The sequence below is a fragment of the Tetrahymena thermophila genome (genome assembly GCF_000189635.1).
Source record: "Tetrahymena thermophila SB210 genomic scaffold scf_8254515, whole genome shotgun sequence".
NCBI classification, from domain to species: Eukaryota; Ciliophora; class Oligohymenophorea; order Hymenostomatida; family Tetrahymenidae; genus Tetrahymena; species Tetrahymena thermophila.
This window is the reverse complement of record NW_002476290.1, coordinates 52,610-71,232: the sequence shown is the minus strand read 5'-3', so window position 1 is coordinate 71,232 and position 18,623 is coordinate 52,610. Positions and strand designations below refer to the sequence as shown.

The window sequence follows — 18,623 nt, the reverse complement described above, 5'->3', positions numbered from 1 at the left end:
TGCATTTTTTGTAATAATTAAATAGCTTTTTATTTTTTAATATTTATAATTGATAAATTCGAGTACAGTAAATTTATTAATATCAAAAAATTAATGGAATACGATAATGAAATACGTGATAAAATTCGGATGGATATGCCCAAACTAATTCTGTTTGATGGGCCGGAATATGAAAAATTATAGAAGAAATATCTAGCTTCAGTTTACAATAATAAAGACGTATTTATGAAGATTTTGAGCATCTAACTTTAATATGAAGATACTGATGAGCTATTTGTAAATAATAATATTTCAAGAAGGATGATGGTGTTCTTTTTGAACTATTTGCAAAACGAAAATCTTATCAAAGGAGAAGAGCTGAGTAAAAAGCTTTATATGGGTTTCATAAACATTAAATCTTATGATGAAAATGGAAATTTAGAATACGATACTATGGAATCTTTTTAGCAATATCTATTCCTACCAAATTACATAGATGAAATATTCAATGAGATAATACTTATGGTTATGGACCTTGGAAGGTGGTGTTGTATTTATATAAATAAGTAGTAAAAAATAGGATAATTCTTTGATTTTAAAAAGTCAGATAAAATTGATAGCTAAGAGTAGTTAGAAGTTTTAAATGAAATTATATAAGCAGAGTTCAGATTCAACATAGCAGATTATGATATTAGAGTACTTCAGCAAAATGTTAATGTAGATTGCGATGGCTCTTATTTTATCGTAAATTTACTTTATAAGTTAATTCAAGGTGTTCCGCTTGAGAGGTTAGATTTTAGTGCAAAAGAGAAAGAAATACTTAAAATAAGGCTTGATTGGCTCATATTGAAAACAAAAGATATGCAAGAAAGCCAGTAAGTTACTAAAAAAGGCTTTAAAAATAATATGAATGAGGAAGAAGATATTATACTTGATAAAACACTTTAAGAAAAATAATCAAAATCAAACAATTAAAATAGAAGTCTTAGTCAAGCAAGTTATAAGAAAATGTAATACGATGACAGAGTGGATGACAGCTAAAATGATTCAATGCTTATAACTTCTAATAATAAAATAAATTCAAGAAAACCTACAATTTTTATGAACAAAGGGAGATAGAAAACTAAAGTAATACCTATGCACCAAAATAATCTAAATACAAGCTAAGAGTAAATAATTTATTATCAATAAAAAGCAACTTACTATTTTCTTATAAAATAGCTCAATTTATTTATATAAATTGATAGGTTTCTTTGAAATTCTAAAAAGTTTTTTTAATTTTTATGTAAATCAAAAGAATGAATTTCAAAAGTAAGCTTTCCCCAAAAATAAATTTGAACAAAATAGAATGTTTACGTTAAAGCCTTATAATTTTATTAAAATATTTTATATAATATAGCAACTTGTAAGAATCATTTGATTATAGAAATGAACTAAAAGTAAAACCAAATAAATAATAACAGTATTAGTAATTGGATGTTTCTTACTAAGAATCTGTAAATGAAAACTTAAAAAATATATGGAATTTACCTCAGTAATAAGCAAATTAAAAAAGTAATCTGCCATTGAAAAAATACAATTAAGCAGAAGAAGAGCTTAATTCACTTTGGAATTTAAAAAAATAATTCAAAAAGGGACTCAGATAAAGACATAATTAGCCAGTTCTTATACCTGAAGAGCATAAGCATCTATACTAAGAAAAGAATGAATAACCTTCATAATTAAGGAACTTTTAGGATAAAGTTGTTGATATAATTACTTTCCTTGACTCGCCAGATAACAAAGATATTCAAGAAAGTCCAATTGTTTAGTAAAATGCTTAATTAACTTATTCATTAGATAAATTTAATGATAAATTTCTTTATTTAATTTGTATTTTAAAAAAAAGCATTTTTATTAATCTTTAAAGTATTACATAAGAACTAATTAATTAGAATAATTTTTATGAATTAATAGACAAGCCCTATAGAGATTGAAGCAATAATTGGGAATAAAATCAAAGAATATAAGTAAAAAAGAAGAAGAAACTGATGGTGATGAGGATGATTAAAGTGAAACTAACTCATAATAGAATGGTTTAAAGACAAAAAATGTGCAAGATCTTAAAAAAATATTAAAATAAAGAATGCTTGAAAATGCAACTGGAAATTTAGATGCTCTGCTAGAAAAATAAAAGATACTCAATGATATTTTAGACTATGATGTAGAAGAAAGAAAAGATTTAGAGATGAGATTCGAGAGTGAAATAAAAAAGATAGATAGCAGGTTCTAAGAGTACATGCAAAAATACGATGCCATGAATTAGTACGAGAGCTTATAGTCGATATACAGGAATTCATACCATGGTCCACCTGATTATGAAATTTCTTAAATGAAAAACTCTATGCATCTTGAGTTATAAAATTATTTATTGTCAGGATTAGGCTTGCCTAGTAAGTTCTCAAACAACCCTTTCTTTTAGTAATAAAAAGATCCTATGAAAAATTCAATTTTAAGTAATAATCAAGCTAGTTCTTTACAAAATTCGCAAGTAGTACCTCAATTTAACTAAAAGATTGTCAATTAAAATAGTTCTAAAAATGGATAAATATTAAAAAATAATAGCATGATCAATCTAAATAGCTTACAAGAAGATCCACTTTTTAAAAAAAACCAGAAAGAAAATAAATAATCAGATATTATAGCCCAGAGATATAATGCAGTTGTAACTAAAAAAAATTTGGTAGATGCTTTGACTTAAGACAGACTTGAAGAAAATGTTATTAATTTTTTATTAGGCTATCTTGAGGAAAAGTACTATCTAGAAAATTCAAGAAGCATAATGACAAGAGATGAGAACAGAATTATGCTATTCCCTGTTAATTTTTATTCTGAACTAACATAAAATAGTCCTCTTGTTAAACAGCATCAACTGAATTACTAAGAGGTCAGCAATTACACGAAAAATTTTATGAACAAGCATACAATTTTTGATGAGTTTGATAAATTGATATTTCCTATAAAGATTTCTAAACCGTAGCTTTTCACCCTCGTAGTTGTAGATATAAATGTGAGACAAATAATATACTTTCCCATTTTAAAAAACCTTAACCTAGATTATGTGAGTGCTGATAAATAAAATAGCTTAAATAACTCAGATAATCAATCAGATATTTCAAACATTCATAAAAACCCAATAAAAAATCCAATTTCTTTAAATATCCTTAAATATCTAGAAAAAGAATATTCTGTTAAATGCATGAAAAATTTCTAAATACTAAATTGGAGTTTAACAAATGTAAGCTGCAGTTAAACTTCTTCACCTGCATTATCTGCCTATTACATGATCATATACATTACCATGATATTTGAATAGTAGTACAATTTTCTTTCTATAACAAACAATAGTATAAAATAATTTAAGTTGTGGATGCCTGAAGTATTTAAAACAGTTGGTATAACTAATAATTAAGTAGGAGATATTAAATTTTTTGTATCTTAAAATAAATGAAACAAACTGGATAAAAACCAAAATTGTGCAAGTAATTAAAAAAATTGATTATTTATTTCAAAAAAATTTAATTTAAAAACTTTCTTTAAAATGATTTAATTTGTGAAAATTTAATAAATTTTTCTATTATTGGAGAATAAATAACCATGTTATTGAAACTGATAATTTCTCATGATATTAAAAAGTGCTGTATTTTAATAATTAAACTTCATAAACTTTTAAAATAATAATCAGACAGTTAATCAGTCAACGATTAGAATAAATTAAAATGAAAATATCTTTAATTTAAACAATTTTTTCATCCATAAAAATAATTAATTATTTTAAAAAGTAAATAAATTTTATAATTAATCAATAAAAATATATAAATTGTAAAGCTTTCAAATATTTTAACTAAAATTATATGTTACATTTAAAAAATACACTATTTTAATAAACATATTTCATAAACCTAATCTCTAACATAGTAAGCTAAAAAATACAATCCAAAATTTAAATATCTTTAATATTAAAAAATTTTTACATCTATAAAAATAATTTAATATTTTATTAAGTTAATACTGCAATTCTTCGATTTACTTCTCATAGAATCGTATATATTAGTGTATTTGAATGTTAAAAATCAAAAAAACTTTAAAAACCATATTCACCGTACACTGATTAGTATATTTGTATGGAAGATTTATGTTATAGTTATTAAAAATACATAAATAGTAAAACTTTCTAATATTTTAACTTTTATTCTATGATATATTTAAATTTATTAAGTTTTAATGTTTACAAAATTTTTATATTAGAAGATAAATAAAGTTTTTTATTAAAAATAAGACATTCTGAATAAGTAGATAGATAGATGCTAATATTATGCATTAATTATCCAATAATAAAAAAATTCTATGATATTATAAATTTCAAAAGAGCTTACTAAAAATAATTGATTTCTTTATTTTAAATAAAGCCACGTCTATTGAAATCTTTTGAATTTTTTGAGAAAGCATTTTAAATTTAAATATGAAATAGTTAAATGTTTTTAAATATCATTTCTAATATATCTATTAATATATTTTTTGACTTAAGTAATTTTAAAATACCATACAATTTTCTAATTTATACGAAGAACTTCTAATAATGTTTATTTCTTCTATGATAAAGCATAGAATTAAAAAATGAACTAAAATAGTTCGATAAATACATTTGAAACTCATCATGGTATAAACTTTACTTAAACATATTTAGGAATGAGAATTCTTAAACTCGGCTAAAATAATTCTAGATTTATTTCGCTTGATTTTTTCTGTTAAGTTTGAAAAATGTGCTAAGTTTCACTAAGCATAAGAAAAAATGATGAAAAAAAAGAAGAGAAAATTGGATTTTAAAAAATAGACAAGAACTATAATTAGAAAATTTAGAATTACTAAATAAAACAAATTCTCCTAATTTATAAAAACTCTATTTTTATAATTTATTTGTTGGAGCATGTTTTCTTTTTTTCTAAAATTAAATTCCATTTGCTTCTATTCATTTTATAAGAATTTTCTTGATTGATACCTAACTTTCTTGCTTGCTTGCTTGCTAGTTTTTTTTTGTTTTTCTACAAAGGAATAAAGTTGAAAATATTTGCCTGTTAAGATCTTATTAAATTTTCCTCAAGAGATTTATAATTTTTTCTTTACTTTTCATTATAAAATAACTATGATTATAAATTGGGTGGTAGGTTTAAGAGGAGGAAAAATCAGACCTTTACAAGTGCGATAAATAAGATATGCACAGAATAAATTATTGCAAATACCATAATGAAGGGGTTTATAGTAGTAAAAAGTTGAGATAAGCTTAATTAATAAATCAGAATTAGAGTGTTTTAGTTTTTGTTTATTTGTTTATTTTTTTATTTATTTATGCAAAGGAGAAAGATATTCTCCTTCTTCTTCTACTGCGTGCGTAATTGAAGGAAGCACTGATTGATTTATAAATATAAAAAAACGAAGTTTTAATAGAAGTAAAAACAAAACAAACAAGTACGCTTGCATGCAAAAGGGAATGTGTGTTTAAGGTATTAAATATATAAGCCAATGGTGATACAAAACCTATAAATAATACACAAATTAATACTTAAAAATACCATATCAAGTTTAAAGTTGGTATGAATATTTTTTATATTTTATGAGCAATAATAATTAATTTCATGATGTTTGTATTAGTTTTAAGAAGAATGTATTTCTCTAGAGGTTATGGATTCTTCGTGCTCTTTCAATAGACTGAATCGATCAAGAATCAGACACCAAGTTGCTCACTTTCTTTGTCTTCTTCTCTTTCTTTTTAGTCTTCTCATTCTCTTCTTTCTCCACTTTTCTCTCATTTCTTATACTTATTTATTTCTTTAATATTAATTAATATTATTATTTTCTTAATAACTTCTGTCCTCGCGCCTGTTAAAATACCCTTTTATTCAATAAATTTAAATCACCATCAATTTTTACAAAATTATCTCTTTTTCCCACTTTATAAAATTCATATATCATTCAAAATTGCATTCATTTCCAAAAACAATCCTTCCTTCCCTCGCTGATTTCTTTCTTTCTTCACGCTTAAAAAAACAATCAATCAAACTAAAAAACAACCTACTTATTATTTTTTTTCCCACTTCTCCTCCGCCTTCAACCGATTATAATAATTATAATAATCATGTTATTTTTATAATCTTAAAAAAGCAAGCGAAGGATCACTTGGGTGAACACACCTCACAAACAAAGGAACTCTAATACAAAAAAAATCTAAAAAAAACAAATTAAAAATCTAACAAAATTTTCATTGATATTTGTTTGTGAATGAAAACAATTAATTGACTTAATGAATGATTATCCACAAATTAAAAAATATATATAATATAAAAGTAGTTTTTAACAATAAATTATTATATTAATAAATAAAATATAGTTTATATAGACGTCATTTATATACTAGAGATTACTCGTTTGATTTGTAATACACTTTTTATAGCATATATGTGCTTCTTTTTTTTACTTTAAAATTACTCAAATGCATTAATCAAAAATAGAAAGCTGCTTCTACTAATTTTGAACACTTTTTTGAAAGGTATCTAATATTTTTCACCCCATCTTGATTTATCTAATTACTCCTAATAAATTTATTTCCAAATATTTAATTAAATATAATATCTTAATTTATAACACTAAAATTTTAATTACTGAAGACTCAAAAAAAGAGATGTTATATTTTAACAATTTTATAAGCTTTTTCTAAACCCTTTTGCCCCTTCATCGCATATTTCGTTCAACCTATTTATATTTTTTAGAAAATATTTGAATAAAAAACTTTAAAAAATAATCTAAAAAACATTAAAAATTGTTGATCATTAAATCAAATGTTAAACATATCTAAAAACTCCAAAATAATTTCAGTTTAAAGTGATAAATTCTACTTTTAATTGGTATTGATTTAGTCAATTTTAAATGATCAAAATATTTTAAAACAAACAATTGATTTTACTGCAAATTTAGATTTAGTGAAGTTATATTTTGGCATTTCTCCAAACTCTTTCCTAAACTCTTAATGCCTTCTGAGCTTATGTAATTTCTCCTTTTTGAATAAAATTTGAAAATAAATTTTAAATTCTACTTAACTAAAAATTTTCATTTAAGTAGTAAATTTCTTTAAATAAAATAATTTTATAAATTACCATAAATTAAGACTCAAAAATTATATATTCTAGCACTTTTCTAAGCTTTATGCAATGTATTTTGTTCCTTCCACTCCAAGCTCATTTAATCTGTTAGATTTTCAAAATTTAAAATTTCAAGTAGACAATATTAAATAATTAATTACTAAAGATTAAGATTTAAATTTGTTATATTCTAACATCTTTGCAAGCTCATACCAATGCTTTTTGTTCCTTCTACAAACAAATAATTGCTCCTAAATAAAATAAAATTAAAAAAATAAATATTATAATTTTTTCTATAATATTTCATTACTATAGATTAAGGTCTAAATGTGTAATATTTTAACATTTCTCCAGACTGTTTCCGATGTACTTAGCACCCTCTGATCCAATATAATTTCCCCTAAAATGATTTTACAATAAATTTTAATAACTTTATGACAGCTATTTGAATTTTAAAGAGAAATTTATTTTACAAAAGATTTAAATGCAATTCATGAAGACCTTAGCATTTTTCCAAACAAAGTCCTATATTTCTTGCTCCTTCAACTCCAAGTTCGTTTAATCTTTTGTGTTATTTAATAAGTATTAAAACAAAATCAGTATAAAAAAATATATTTACACCAAATTCAAATTCAATGAACATAAATTTAGACATTTTTCTAAACTACTTCCTATATTCTTAGCCCCTTCAGGTTATATATGATTACCTCTTTTGAAATTTATTTAAAATAATAAATTAATTTTCAAACTAACAGATTTAAAATATGTAATTCTAATTTTTTTTTCATTCAAGAATATATACAAATAATAATTGATTTTCTTTGAAAGTAATTAATTACTAAAGATTTAGATTTAAGTATGCTAAGTTTTCACATTTTTCTAAACTACTTCCAATCTTTTTAGCTCCTCCTGCAAAAATATAATTACCTCTATAATTATAAATTGGTCTTTTAAAAGGATGATATGATAACATAAAAACTTACAATAAATTAAGAGTTAGCTTAGAAACACTACTACATTTTTCAATATGTTCTGCAATCGTTTTTGCCTCTTTAGAAAATATATTATAATTCCTAATAAATAAATTTTTTTTAATTTTTAATGAATAAGGATATTCTAATTAAAAAGGATAAATTTATGCTAATTGAAATTTTTTGTTGTGTTTTAACAAAATTATAAAAATTTAAATTAAACAATGGTAATAGCATAATAGAAAAAAATCAATAGAACTATTAAAAAAACTCTAGATAAAGTTTTTATGTTGAAATTGAAAAAAAAATTAAATCAAACTTGATTACTGCTTTCGGAGTAAATAATTTTTTTTAATTTAAGAAAAATGCAAATTTAGATAAAATTTTATAAAAACAAATTTCAGAATAACTTATTGTGCTTAGTATGAAAAGTATTAAGAGTAATTAAAATTTTTAGTTACTGTAAGTTTATGGAGATATCCTAGTATTCCTTTATTTTATTTAAGTCATTGAAGTTTTCTATTTTAATTTTTTTTAGAGTTTATACAGAATTTTCACTCGAAAGAGCAGGTAATATCAAAGATTACAAGCATAATTCATCAACTAGATAGTTATTTAATGTATGAAGGAGCTAAACAGGTTAAAATATCTCTTTTTAGTTAGGATTTACCATGTTAGCTAAAATATCTTTGACAAAGTTTATGTGTTGATGATTTACTAGTTCAGGAATAGCTTCTAAAATAAATTAAGTTTTGAGATTATTGCATTCAAGAGGTTATAAAGATCTTTGTAGAAATACTTCGATTAATATTCGACCAATAGAAAAAACATCATCATTCTTTAATTAAATAAACAAAATAGTGAGATATATCTACTTTCAATATTAATTTTTTTCTAAACTTCTATAAATCAGAAACAAGTTATTACATCAATTTTTAATCAAAGAAGATATAAAAACAATTAATAATTAGCAAATTACCTTTTCTTCCTACAATAATGAAGTTTCTAATTACATTTGCTGTTTAGAAAAGTTAGCTATTTATTGTTAAAAATCAATTTAATAATATTTAGATGGCATTAATTATTACCAATTATGAATTTGTTTTTTCTCCAGCTATATAAAATATTGTCAGAATTTACATCTTTAAGGAATATTCCATGCTATTAAAGTACTTATAATCCTCTTATTAGTTGATATGTAAGTGCTAAAACTTGCTAAAAGCTAAATGCATTCAAACTAGAGACTGCGGAAAGGCTGCCTAAGTTAAATATTTGAAATTATTTTATTATCATAGAAGAATCAACTATATGTTACAATCGCAAAATTCAATGACTATTCCACTCATATTAATCTCTAAGTTTTATAAGCAATCCAATAATTATAGTGCATATCTTTCATTTTTAGTCTTCATCAATGTACTCTTTTCAAATTCATATGCTTCTAAGCACTGTAAATTATTCATATACTTAAAAATTTTAACAGCTACAAGGCACTGATGCTCGCTTGATTTAGCTTGAACGATATACTAAAACTCATTTTCTTCAATAAATCTTTCAAACTTATATGAAGTTCCCTTAAAAAAATCTTTTAATAGCTAAGAGGTATTCATAGTTAGCTTTTTTTAACGCGTGTACTTTGATTTTCCCTATTTCTAACCCATTTAAAATATTGTTGCTATGGTATAAATATTGTTATTTTTGTTTATTTATTTAATACTGATAAATTCTAAGTTTTAAGAGTTGATTAATTTTTTAATTTTTTATCAATTAATTAATTTATAAAAGAAGATCTGATCCTTATTTCATGTTTAATGTAAAATTTATGAATTCTCCTGGGAGTTGCGAACATTGCGAACAGCGAACATGTTCGCACTACTCGCAACTCCCGTGAATTACCAAAATTTATTAGTGTAATGTTCACTTTTTTAAATTACCACATTTTGCTGTAGTTTAAAATCGATAAAATAAGACGTAATTCTTTCAAGATTAAATATTATTTTTTAATAAACTTGCTTTTAATTGTTTTCCTTCTATTCTTTCATCTTATAAAAATACTAATTATAGTAGAAATCGAAATACGACATATTCTAAAAATATGAGCTTACTAACTTATAAATTCATTCATAATTTGTTTTTTCTCTCTAAAAAGCATATAAAATGAATATAAAATAGAATATATCTAATATCCTCTATAATAGATTATTTTTTAATCAAAATATTAAGTAAATTGTAACTTTATAGTTTACTTGGTGATATTTTAAATTCAGAAAGATAGTTAGTTAATATTTAGTTTGTTATAGTTGTAAAATTAAAGTAATTACAAAGACAATAATAGTGACTTTCTTACTTACTAAACCCCAAAATCAGAGTAACAATATGTATTATATATTCAAGTGTTTGATTTTAAAATTTTTTTTACAATATTATTATTGAAATTCTTTAGATTAATAATTTGGGTACAAATTAAAAATTCTAATCAAATTTTACAAGTATTATTTTATGAGTTTGTATATTTTGTATTTGATACATAAAACAATTAACCCAACACAATACTTAATTAACAGAAGATGGAAAAAGTATCAAAATAAATTTGCTCGTAAATTCATTTTTAATAAAAAAATTATATTTAAATGCAGCTAAACAATATTTTTAAAATGATCAAATCCTTACATAATTTGTGTGAATTATTAAATTAGAACAAGTATTAGTAATTTATTTAGATATGCAAACGAAAATAACCCACCTTTAAAACTTTAATTATATGTTTATCCCAAAATTAAATAATATCCACAAATAAATTATTCCTGACATTTATAAAGAAGCTATGAAAGAAAAAAGAAATTTAATTTGCTTAAAATAATTATTAGCTAACTAAATTTATTCCCTAAAATTATTTACAGTCAATAAAAATCTAATAAATTAATAAAATTAACAAATATTTCATTTTATTTTTTAATTTAAAAATAAAGTTACATTCATATGATTTCAAATAAATATATCTTAATTAAAGCAAGAAACTCCTTTAAATTTATAGAAATTCTAAAGAATTGATTGATTAATTCAACTTATATTTGTTTTTTAATAAAAGTTCTATTAATATAAAAAGTATTTTAGTAAAAATATCTTCATATTAGATATTATTACAAATAATAAAAAAATTAATAATTTTAAATTTTTAAGATATATTTTCATAATAAAAGAAAGAGAAGTTATCATATATGAAGCAAGCCAATAATGATTGTATTTTTCCATTTAATCTAATGATAAAATATTCTCCTATATACAAAACAACTTAATATGCTATAATATTTATTCTTATTTCATTAATTTTAAGATTCAAAATTTTTTAAAGAAATTATTTTGACATTAATAAATTAATTTCTGAAAAAGTATTAATTTTACAATTTTTTTAATCCTTACTTATTTCCTTCGTTCTAATTCTCCTAATTACCATAATTAAAATAAACTTTCACTTTGTTTACGTGCTCTTATTTGTTAATTAATTTGTTTTGTAATAATTTAATTAAATTTAAAAATATTCATTCAAAAAAATCAAAATAACATTAAATAATTAAATTACTATTCAACTAAATTATTATTAAATTTAATTATATTCTAAAATTTCAAATAAAACCAGCCAGAGAATGAATCAAAATTAATTAATTAAAAAGTAAATTTTTATTTGATTAAATGACTAACTATCACATGAATTACACAAATTTACTCATCAAACTATTAATAGTAATATTAATAAAAAACCTAAATAAAATTTATTTATTCCTAAAAAAGCAATAACATCACAATCAGCATTACAAACTATATTGGTTTTCTGACTTTTGATAAATACATTTGAGCCATTATTTTCTGAAGCAGAAAAATCGCTTGATTAATTTGAGCTTTACAATATTCTCATCCTGTTTGTAGAATCTGTATTTTGGAAAATAAGATCTTGAGAATTTAAGCATCCATTTTCAATAGAAAAAATTTGCTCTAAGGTGCAATAATTTGATGAGTTACTTAAGTTAGTATTTACTAAGTTTTAAAAGTAACCTTGCATTCTATTTTAGCATTCAGGATCAATGTAATGGCTAATTATTTCATTAACTACATCTCTAAAGCTGTGCTAGCCGCTGTCACTACCATTCCAGGAAACCAAATCAGAGAAACAACTTATAGACTCATTTACAGCATCTTAAAACTCATTCACACTTGCTTAACTGACATAAAGGTTTTAGTCAGAGTCAAAGTATTCAGATAGTTAATCAACTCCAATACAAACTGAGCAAAGTGTACCTCTTATTAGATTTGTTATCTGAGTGAGATGACTGGCCTGGCAACTCTTTGATTTTTTGACAAGATCTTACAAAAGTGGAAGATTTTCATTTTAAACCAAATCATCAAATGATTTAGGCTTATTTTTAGATTCTTAAGAGTTACATGGAAAATTATTAATTATATTTACAATATTATTTAAAAATGTTTAAATAACATTTTTTTACATCGTAGGGAGGCCTAATGCATAAAATGGAGCAAGCTCTAAGAATGAAGTAATATCTTTGTCACAACAAGAACTGTGCCCTGCATAGTTATTATTTTAAGCGCAGATACCTAAATCACTTTCCGAGATGACTTAAGGATCTTAATTTTAGAATTAGGAGAAAAAATTATTGATTTCATCCTGAGTACTTTAGCTAACACCCTAAGCAATTTCTTAAAGGAGGACCTTTACATTTTAGTAAGCTATATGATTCTAACATTGGTCATCACTGTAAACAAAGCTGGAAAAAGCAGCAAGTATGAAGAAGGTAGTAATAATTTTTTTGTTCATTTTTACTAAAATATATTTTTTTTTATTTTAAAATTAATTATTTAAAAATTCTGAATTTTTACTTATTTTTAAAGCCTAACTCATAAAGTAAAAAACTCAAGACAGATAATATCAGAATTTTAATTCAAAAATACTACTCAAATAACTTATCTAATAAATAAAAATAACATAAAAAATTTAAATTTTAAAAAAAGAGAATTATTAAGATACAATAAATTTTATTCATTTTTTTAAATTGTCTAATGTATGTTTGAATTTATTTTAATAGAAAGAAAGAATTGATAAATAAGATTACCAATTTGGATTTGAAATATTAAAAATTATTTTTTTCTTGTAGCGTTTTAATTTTAACTATTTTCTTTGAAGAAATAAGATTTAAAACGTTTTTACTGCATATATATACTGTATAAATAGTTTGTGAGGGTTTAATTTTAAACAAAATAAATTTAGAAAATCCACATTCATAATAATTACATTTTTTTACTTTCTATTTTTTTAATAGTCATAAAGTAGTTGAGGGAATACATTAAATAATATAGAATGTTATAATTTACAAGGAAATAAAAAATAAAATATTATTATTTTTATATGTAAGTAAATATTTAAGTTAAGCATTTCTTAAAATTATTGATGCTACATAATATATAAAAATTTTTTGACAGTCAATAGATCAATCATAATTTTCAAATGACTTAAAAAAACTTACTTTGTAATAAACTAACAAAATATGTAAATTAAAATAGAAAATCTTTTTTTTTCTTAATTAATTCTTCATTTTTAAAAATTTAAAATATGATTTGTTTGTTTTCTATTACATTATTAATCATAAAATTAAAAGATTATATTTTATTAAAAATTTAGGCTTAAAATTAAAGTTATTAATTATCTTCATCTCTAAAATTGGGAGTGGAAGATGTTCAAAATTATATTTCTGCAAGTCAATTAACACAAAAATAAATAGTCAGGATTTGAAATAATTATTTAATCTAAAAATTCAGGTTAAAAGTACCTTCCTTATTAAATCAAATATAATTAATTATCTATCTTATTTTGAAAGAAAGAGTTTAAATAGTTTTTATTTATTATTCACCTATATTTTGTTTAAATTTAGAAATATCAGCATATATCTGCTGTTCAATAAATAATTATACATTTTAAAATACTCATTAGTATTTTAAACTATAAATTATTTTGATAGAAGCAAAATATATTCATATTTCTATATGAAAGCATTGCTTTCAAGTTTAAATAAATCTTAATTAAAAGATTTAAAATAATAAACTAACCGAAATTAATATAGAAAGAATTAATACTTATACTTATTCTCTTTTTAAGTTTATGTAAGAAAAGGTTTAAATAAATATTACTTGATATAATCATATCTATTTTTAGATAAATCCACAAGATACCTCTCTAGCCGTTTAATTATTTTGACAAACTCAATCAGTTTTTAAAACTCTAAATTATTTTGATGGAAGAAAAATACATTCATATTATGAAAGCATGTATGCCTTTTAAGCATATTCATATTATTATACTTCATATAAAGTTTTTTTTGATTAATCAGGATATTAAAAAATATAATTTTACACTACTATTATCATCCTTGATTTAAAAAATATATTTTACAGGAAGTATAAAGACTTTGATTTATCTTAATTCAAAATAATTTCCAAAATTCAACAATAAATAATTTTAATTTATAAATAATGACAATAAAAAAGATTATATTGAAAATATTTTATTTAATTTAATAGTGCTTAGTAATTATTAAGATATTTAAAATCTTCTTGTAATTTTTTCTTTCAAAATATAATTTGCATTAAAATTAAACAGCTCCAAATATAAGGATTTAGTGATTTTCAGTGATAATATTTTTGCCATGAGAAAATGATTAAGCCTAAATAAATGATAAAGTACTTAATAAGAGAAACTTTAAATATTAGTTTCATCAATTAAATAATTTTATTAGCTGAATAATTTTTTTATTAAGAAAAAATCAAAAAAAAAAAATTTTTAATTTGTAAGAATAAATTTTTGTTTTTGTTCTATTAGAAAATTTACAAAATCTTTATAAGAACAAGGAAAATATATTTTTTCGATATTAATAAATTCATTAAATATTTAATCTTAAACTTAAATAAAATTTTATTTTTTATATCTTTATAGTTAGATTATCTTTCTAAATTTTAAAAATCTGTTTCTTTATTATTCCATTTTTTTAAAAAGATATATTTTTATAACATATAAAGTAAATTAAACAATATTCATAGTCATTTATTTACCTTTAACTTTTTTATTTTCTTGATTAATTTATTTTTTTAATAATTTAATTAAATTGAAATATATTCAAAGAAATCATAAGACATCACTATTCTGATTAATTAATTAAAAAAGTAAATTTTTATTAGACTAAACTGCTTTCACTTTTAATTATATTCTAAAAACTCAAAAACAAACATTCACAGAATCAAACTGAATTAATAAAAAAACTAAAATTTTATTCAAATAAATTACTATCACATGGATAACACATATTTACTCATTAAAATATCAAAAGTAATGTTAACAAAAAGCCAAAATAAAATTTAGTTATTCCTTAAAAGGAGATAACAACACAACCATTATTACAAATTATATTTGTTTTTTTACTTTCGACAAATACGTTTGAGCCATTTTTTTATGAAACAGAAAAACCAGTTGATTAATTTGAACTTTACAATATTCTCATTCTGTTTGTAGAATCTGTATTTTGGAAAATAAGATCTTGAGAATTTAAGCATCCATTTTCAATAGAAAAAATTTGTTCTAAGGTGCAATAATTTGACGAGTTACTTAAGTTAGTATTTATTAAGTTTTAAAAGTACCCTAAAATTCTATTTTAGCATTCAGGATCAATGTAATAGCTAACTATTTCATAAACTACATCTCTAAAGCTGTGTTAGCTGCTGTCACTACTATTCCAGGAAACCAAATTAGAGAAACAACTAATAGAGTCATTTACAGCATCTTAAAACTCATTCACACTTGCTTAACTGACATAAAGGTTTTAGTCAGAGTCAAAGTATTCAGATAGTTAATCAACTCCAATACAAACTGTGCAAAGTGTACCTCTTATTAGATTTGTTATCTGAGTGAGATAACTGGCCTGGCAACTCCTTGATTTTTTGACAAGATCTTACAAAAGAGGAAGATTTTCATTTTAAACCAAATCATCAAATGATTTAGGTTTAGTTTTAGATTCTTAAGAGTTACATGAAAAATCATTAATAAAATTTGCAATATTATTTAATAATTTTTATACAACATTCTATTACATTGTGAGGAAGTCTAAAGCATAAAATGGAGCAAACTCTAAGAATGAAGTAATATCTTTGTCACAACAAGAATAGTGGTCTGCATAGTTATTATTTTAATCGCAGACATCTAAAGCACTTTGAGAGATGACTTAAGGATCTTAATTCTAGAATTAGGAGAAAAAATTATTGATTTTATCCTGAGTACTTTAGCTAACACCCTAAGCAATTTCTTAAAGGAGAAACTTTACATTTTAGTAAGCTAAGTGATTCTAACATTAGCTATCACTGTAAACAAAGCTGGAAAAAATAGCAAGTATGAATAAGGTAGTAATAATTTTATTATTCATTTTTACTAAAATATATTTTTTTTATTTTAAAAATAATTACATAAAAATTATGTATTTATACTTACTTTTAAAGTCTAACTCTTAAAGTAAAAAAGCAAAAACAGAAAATATCAAAATTTGAAATTAAAAAATCCTTTTTCAAATAACTTGCCTGAAAAGAAAAATAGCATAAAAAAATTTTTAAAAAAAGAGAAATATACAATAAATTATTAATTTTTTTAAATTGTTGAATATATGTTTGAAATAATTTAAATAGAAAAAATTCATGAATAAAATGGCCAATTTGGTCTTGAAATATTAAAAATTATTTTTTTCATATTTGATTCAAGCGTTTATATTTTAACTATCTTTTTAGAACTTTATTTTAAACCAAGAAATAAGATCGAAAACATTTAGTACATATTATACTGTATAAACAGTTTGTGAGGGTTTAATTTTAAGCAAAATTTATATCACCCACATTCTAATTTAAGAAAAATAAAAGTATTATAAATTTTGAAGCATATATAATCATTGCATTTTTACTTTCTATTTTTGTAATAATCATAATAATGTAGTTGAGGAAATATGTTAAATAACATAGAATGATATAATTTACAAGGAAACAAAAAAGAAAATATTATTATGCTTTAATGTAAATAAACATACATCTTTTTTAGATAAAGCATGTTAATTAATGTATGACTTAAGTAGCCATTTCATAAAATTATTTATGCTAAATTATACATAAAAATTTTTTTGAATGTAAAAAGTTCATAATTTTCAAATGTCTTAAAAGAAAGAACTTATTTTGTACTCTTAATTGACAAAATAAGTTAACTTAAATAGAAAGGCTTTTCTCTCAATATTAATTATTTATTTTTTTAAATTTTATAAATGATTTATTTATCTATTATATTTTAAATCTAAAAATTATAAGATTATATTTAATTAAAAATTCAGGTTTAAAATTAAAAATATTAAGTTTCTTCATCTCTAAAAATTGGGAGTGAAAGACTTTCAAAATATATTTCTGCAAGTCAATTAACACTAAAATGGTCAAGAATTAAAATAATTATTTAATCTAAAAATTCAGGTTAAAAGTACCTTTTTAAATCAAATATAATTAATTATCGATGTTATTTTGAAAGAAAGAGTTTAGTATGATTCTCCTTTATTTTGTTTAAATTTATAGATATCAGAATAAATCTGCTTTTAAATAATTAAACATTTTAAAAAACTCATTAATATTTTAAACTATAAATTATTTTCATGGAAGCAAAATTAATCCATATTTCATATTTGATTATTAAAGCATTGCTTTAAAGCATATATTGATAATAATAATAAAATTGAATATAATAAATTAACCGAAATTCATGTAGAAAGTACTCTTATAAAGAGATAGTAATTCTCTTTTCAAATATTACTTGTTATAATTATATCTAATTTTAGATAAATTCACAAGATATCTATCCATCTGTTTAGTTATTTAGACAAACTCAATTAATATTTAAAACTTTAAATTATTTGATGGAGGAAAAATTCATTCATATTATGAAAGCATAAATAAACTCTTTATACTCCATATAAAATTTTTGTAGTTTAAAAGGATATTAAAAAATATAATTTAAAATAACTATCTATTATCATCCTTAACTTAACATATTATACAGGATATAGATTTTTATTGGTCTTCCTTCAAAATAATTTCCGAAATTCAACACTAACTAATATAAATTTATAAATAAAGACAATAAAAAAGATAATAATCGAAATATTTTATTTAATTTAATAGTGTTTAATAATTTTTAAGATATTTTTCATCATTTTTAAATCAGATCTTTCAAAATATTATTTTTATTAAAATTAAGCAGCTCAAATAGAAGGACTTAGAAAATATAGAATATATTTTTGCCATAAGAAAATGATTAAGTCTACCGTGGGTACGTATGAATAAGGATAATTTTTGAATAAGGATGAATTTAAAATAAGGATAAAAAAGGATAAAATTTTTAAAAAGATTTTTTTTTTGATAATCCTTATTC

The 18,623-nt window shown here is 21.7% G+C and overlaps 5 protein-coding genes across 5 annotated transcripts; 2 read left to right on the top strand and 3 right to left on the bottom strand. All coding sequences in view use genetic code 6, as the record gives it.

Annotated features, from left to right (window-relative positions):
• Positions 1–93: 93 nt before the first annotated feature.
• On the top strand, positions 94–3,469 carry TTHERM_00721360 (hypothetical protein; the record flags this gene model as incomplete). Its single annotated transcript, XM_001031868.1, has 3 exons — positions 94–1,148; positions 1,379–1,789; positions 1,936–3,469. The coding sequence occupies 3 exons, from the start codon at positions 94–96 to the stop codon at positions 3,467–3,469; spliced, it is 3,000 nt and encodes a 999-aa protein (XP_001031868.1).
• Positions 3,470–5,231: 1,762 nt separating this feature from the next.
• Positions 5,232–6,035, top strand: TTHERM_000721341 (transmembrane protein, putative; the record flags this gene model as incomplete). The annotated part of the gene is made up of 2 exons (XM_012799097.1): positions 5,232–5,607; positions 5,668–6,035. 2 exons carry the CDS (start codon positions 5,232–5,234, stop codon positions 6,033–6,035), a joined length of 744 nt encoding a protein of 247 aa, XP_012654551.1.
• A 479-nt stretch (positions 6,036–6,514) lies between these two features.
• Positions 6,515–9,783, bottom strand: TTHERM_00721340 (kinase domain protein; the record flags this gene model as incomplete). The annotated part of the gene is made up of 14 exons (XM_001031866.3): positions 6,515–6,605; positions 6,676–6,765; positions 6,977–7,066; positions 7,167–7,256; positions 7,313–7,402; positions 7,462–7,551; positions 7,625–7,714; positions 7,771–7,860; positions 7,991–8,080; positions 8,135–8,224; positions 8,584–8,960; positions 9,102–9,157; positions 9,211–9,381; positions 9,438–9,783. The coding sequence occupies 14 exons, from the start codon at positions 9,781–9,783 to the stop codon at positions 6,515–6,517; spliced, it is 1,851 nt and encodes a 616-aa protein (XP_001031866.2).
• Positions 9,784–11,849: 2,066 nt separating this feature from the next.
• Positions 11,850–12,950, bottom strand: TTHERM_00721330 (hypothetical protein; the record flags this gene model as incomplete). Its single annotated transcript, XM_001031865.1, has 1 exon — positions 11,850–12,950. The coding sequence occupies one exon, from the start codon at positions 12,948–12,950 to the stop codon at positions 11,850–11,852; it is 1,101 nt and encodes a 366-aa protein (XP_001031865.1).
• A 2,542-nt stretch (positions 12,951–15,492) lies between these two features.
• On the bottom strand, positions 15,493–16,596 carry TTHERM_00721320 (transmembrane protein, putative; the record flags this gene model as incomplete). Its single annotated transcript, XM_001031864.1, has 1 exon — positions 15,493–16,596. The coding sequence occupies one exon, from the start codon at positions 16,594–16,596 to the stop codon at positions 15,493–15,495; it is 1,104 nt and encodes a 367-aa protein (XP_001031864.1).
• Positions 16,597–18,623: the final 2,027 nt, after the last annotated feature.